Source organism: Penaeus vannamei, chromosome 3 (assembly GCF_042767895.1).
Source record: "Penaeus vannamei isolate JL-2024 chromosome 3, ASM4276789v1, whole genome shotgun sequence".
NCBI lineage: Eukaryota > Metazoa > Arthropoda > Malacostraca > Decapoda > Penaeidae > Penaeus > Penaeus vannamei.
This window is the reverse complement of record NC_091551.1, coordinates 10,103,830-10,106,329: the sequence shown is the minus strand read 5'-3', so window position 1 is coordinate 10,106,329 and position 2,500 is coordinate 10,103,830. Positions and strand designations below refer to the sequence as shown.

General features: G+C 40.4%; 1 protein-coding gene across 2 annotated transcripts in view; it reads right to left on the bottom strand.

Annotated features, from left to right (window-relative positions):
• The window catches only part of LOC113813188 (cubilin), an 8,948-nt gene extending 8,143 nt beyond the window's left edge, over nucleotides 1–805 (bottom strand). The window contains exon 1 of one of the 2 annotated variants that reach the window (XM_027365144.2): nucleotides 508–805. In XM_027365144.2, the coding sequence (XP_027220945.2) occupies nucleotides 508–676 (169 nt within the window). In that variant the 5' untranslated portion in view covers nucleotides 677–805. The remainder of the gene's footprint in view (nucleotides 1–507) is intronic. The other variant, XM_027365143.2, reaches the window with a different exon arrangement.
• Between the last annotated feature and the right edge of the window lie 1,695 nt (nucleotides 806–2,500).

The following is a 2,500-nucleotide window of genomic DNA, read 5'->3' as shown; positions in this document are numbered from 1 at the left end:
GAAGGTTTTTTTTTATCTTTTAAGAGAAGCACTCAAGAAGGGATGTGTTAGAAAAGGTATTTAGATAGTAATCGTTTATCTCGGATATTTAGAATTTTTTTCAAGTATAAACAAAGTATTCATATTTTAAAATATACTCTGTAAGTGTTAATGTACAACTAAAATCTTCTTATGTGTGCGCGTGCTTTTGCCTACACACGCCCGAACATATATATATATATATATATATATATATATATATATATATATATATATATATATATATATATATATATATGTATATTTATATATATATACATATACACACATATACACACATATATATTATATATATATATATATATATATATATATATATATATATATATATATATATATATATATATATATATATGTATATATATACACTTATATATACTCAATGCGCCCTCTGTTTTTTTAATGAAAAAAGGAAAGAAAATACCAAGCTTGGCGCCGCCCCTTACGCAAGCACTGAACCTCCTTTACCTCCAGAGCAGACGTCGCAGGTCCGAGCCGCTCTCTCGCCCACCAGCCCGACCAGCTGATCGACCAGGGACGTCGCGGGGTCCTTGCTGCACTCTTGGGAACTCGCTCGTGCCAAGGTCCCCACCAGGAGGAGAGGCAGGGCGAGCGCGAGGGAGGGACACCGAACCATGGCCGAACACGTAGACGCAACGGTGATGTTTCGGAAAAGAACGAGCGACAGACCAGAAAGAGTTCGGATAGAGGAAGATTATGACTCCTTACTCCCTCGCTTGCCCGGCGTGAACTGATGCTAAAACTCCTGCCATTATGAAAACCGCCTCCTGCACACGCACACACGGACGAACGAACCGTGAATGGTAGAGGGCATCTGTATGGGGAATTAGGTCTCCTTTCATCACGTCGCTCCTCGCGCCAGGACACCGAGGGACAAAGAACGTATTCAGACGGGCATTGCGTAATTATACGCATGGAGACACATGCAAAGAAGCAAGCGTGTAGGTGAATGCGTAGTATATACAAACGGACATATGTATAGATACATACGTACATAAAATCATGAATACATACACATACATATACACACACACACACACACATACACACATACATACATGCATGTATATAAACATACATGCATATATACATGTATGTATACATATATACATATAAGTGCATATACTTATGTGTTTATATATATAAACACATATATATGCAAATATAAATATATATATTTATATGTAGGCGTTTCTGGTACATATTTCTATATTGCCAACCACTCTTATATGATACATAGATGTAAACGAACCAACACGGGAGGAAAGAAACGGAAGAGAAAGAGGAGAGAAGAAAGAAAATATAACAAGTACAGAAGCAAAGAAATAGATTAAAATCACAGAAATGGGGAAAAAAGAAGACAAAGGATATTTAGAACAGCAAGAAAAGGAAAAAAACGACCAAACATTTTACACAACCACACTCGATGAAAGATGAGGAAGGGGAAATAGAAATAGTAAGTGAAAAAGACAGAGATGAAATATAATGCAAGAAAATTTCAGACAGATACTTCAGAGATTCCAAGGGTAGCGACTAGGGATTTAGTACCGAAGGGAATGTTCAGTACCACGAAGCGAGATGTAAAAAATGCAAAGAAAGAATGAAATATGGAAAATACCACTGGACTGGGTGGATTGCTGGCAGAGCCGTGACCGAGTTTGGGGGGAATAAACTAGATTTGGGAGTCGATATCAAAACTGTAATAGAAAATGAAGGAAAAGGAGAGGGATGACGTGATTGCGCCAATATGCAAGAAGGGAGAAATCCAAATTAATTTTCTTATTGGAAAGGAATATGGAAGGAATAACCAGCATATTTAAGCGACTAAAGATGGGAGGGATAAAACCGGGTGAAAAGAAGGGGACACGAATAGTAAAGAAATAGATAGAATTTACACCTGGAAGAGATAAGGCGATTGATTTGTTTGCAATAAAAAACGAAGGATTGCAAATATATCCAAAAAGATGCAAAAGTTGCAAAGAGAACGAGAAAAAGGCTATGATAGAAGGATTAAAAGGAAAGAATGCTATGTAAGTTCAGCGGCACTCTGAGGATCCTTTCTTAAGCCCTTTCATATACAAGCTAAAATGTAGTACAAAGAAAATTGGGTCCTAAAAGCTAACAGGAAGAAAATGGAATAGCTAAGGTTTCACGAAGGTCAGGATGCATGAACTGAAGAGCTGGAGAGAGAAAGAGAGGGAGAGAGGGAGGGAGGGAGGGAGGGAGGGAGGGAGGGAGGGAGGAGGGAGGGAGGGAGGGAGGGAGGGAGGGAGGGAGGGAGGGAGGTAGGGAGGGAGGAGGAGGAGGAGGAGGAGGAGGAGGAGGAGGAGGAGGAGGAGGAGGAGGAGGGAGGAGGGAGGGAGGGAGGGAGGGAGGGAGATGAGGAGGGAGGGAAGGAGGTAAGTGGGAGGGAGGGAGGGAGGGAGGGAGGGAGGAGAGA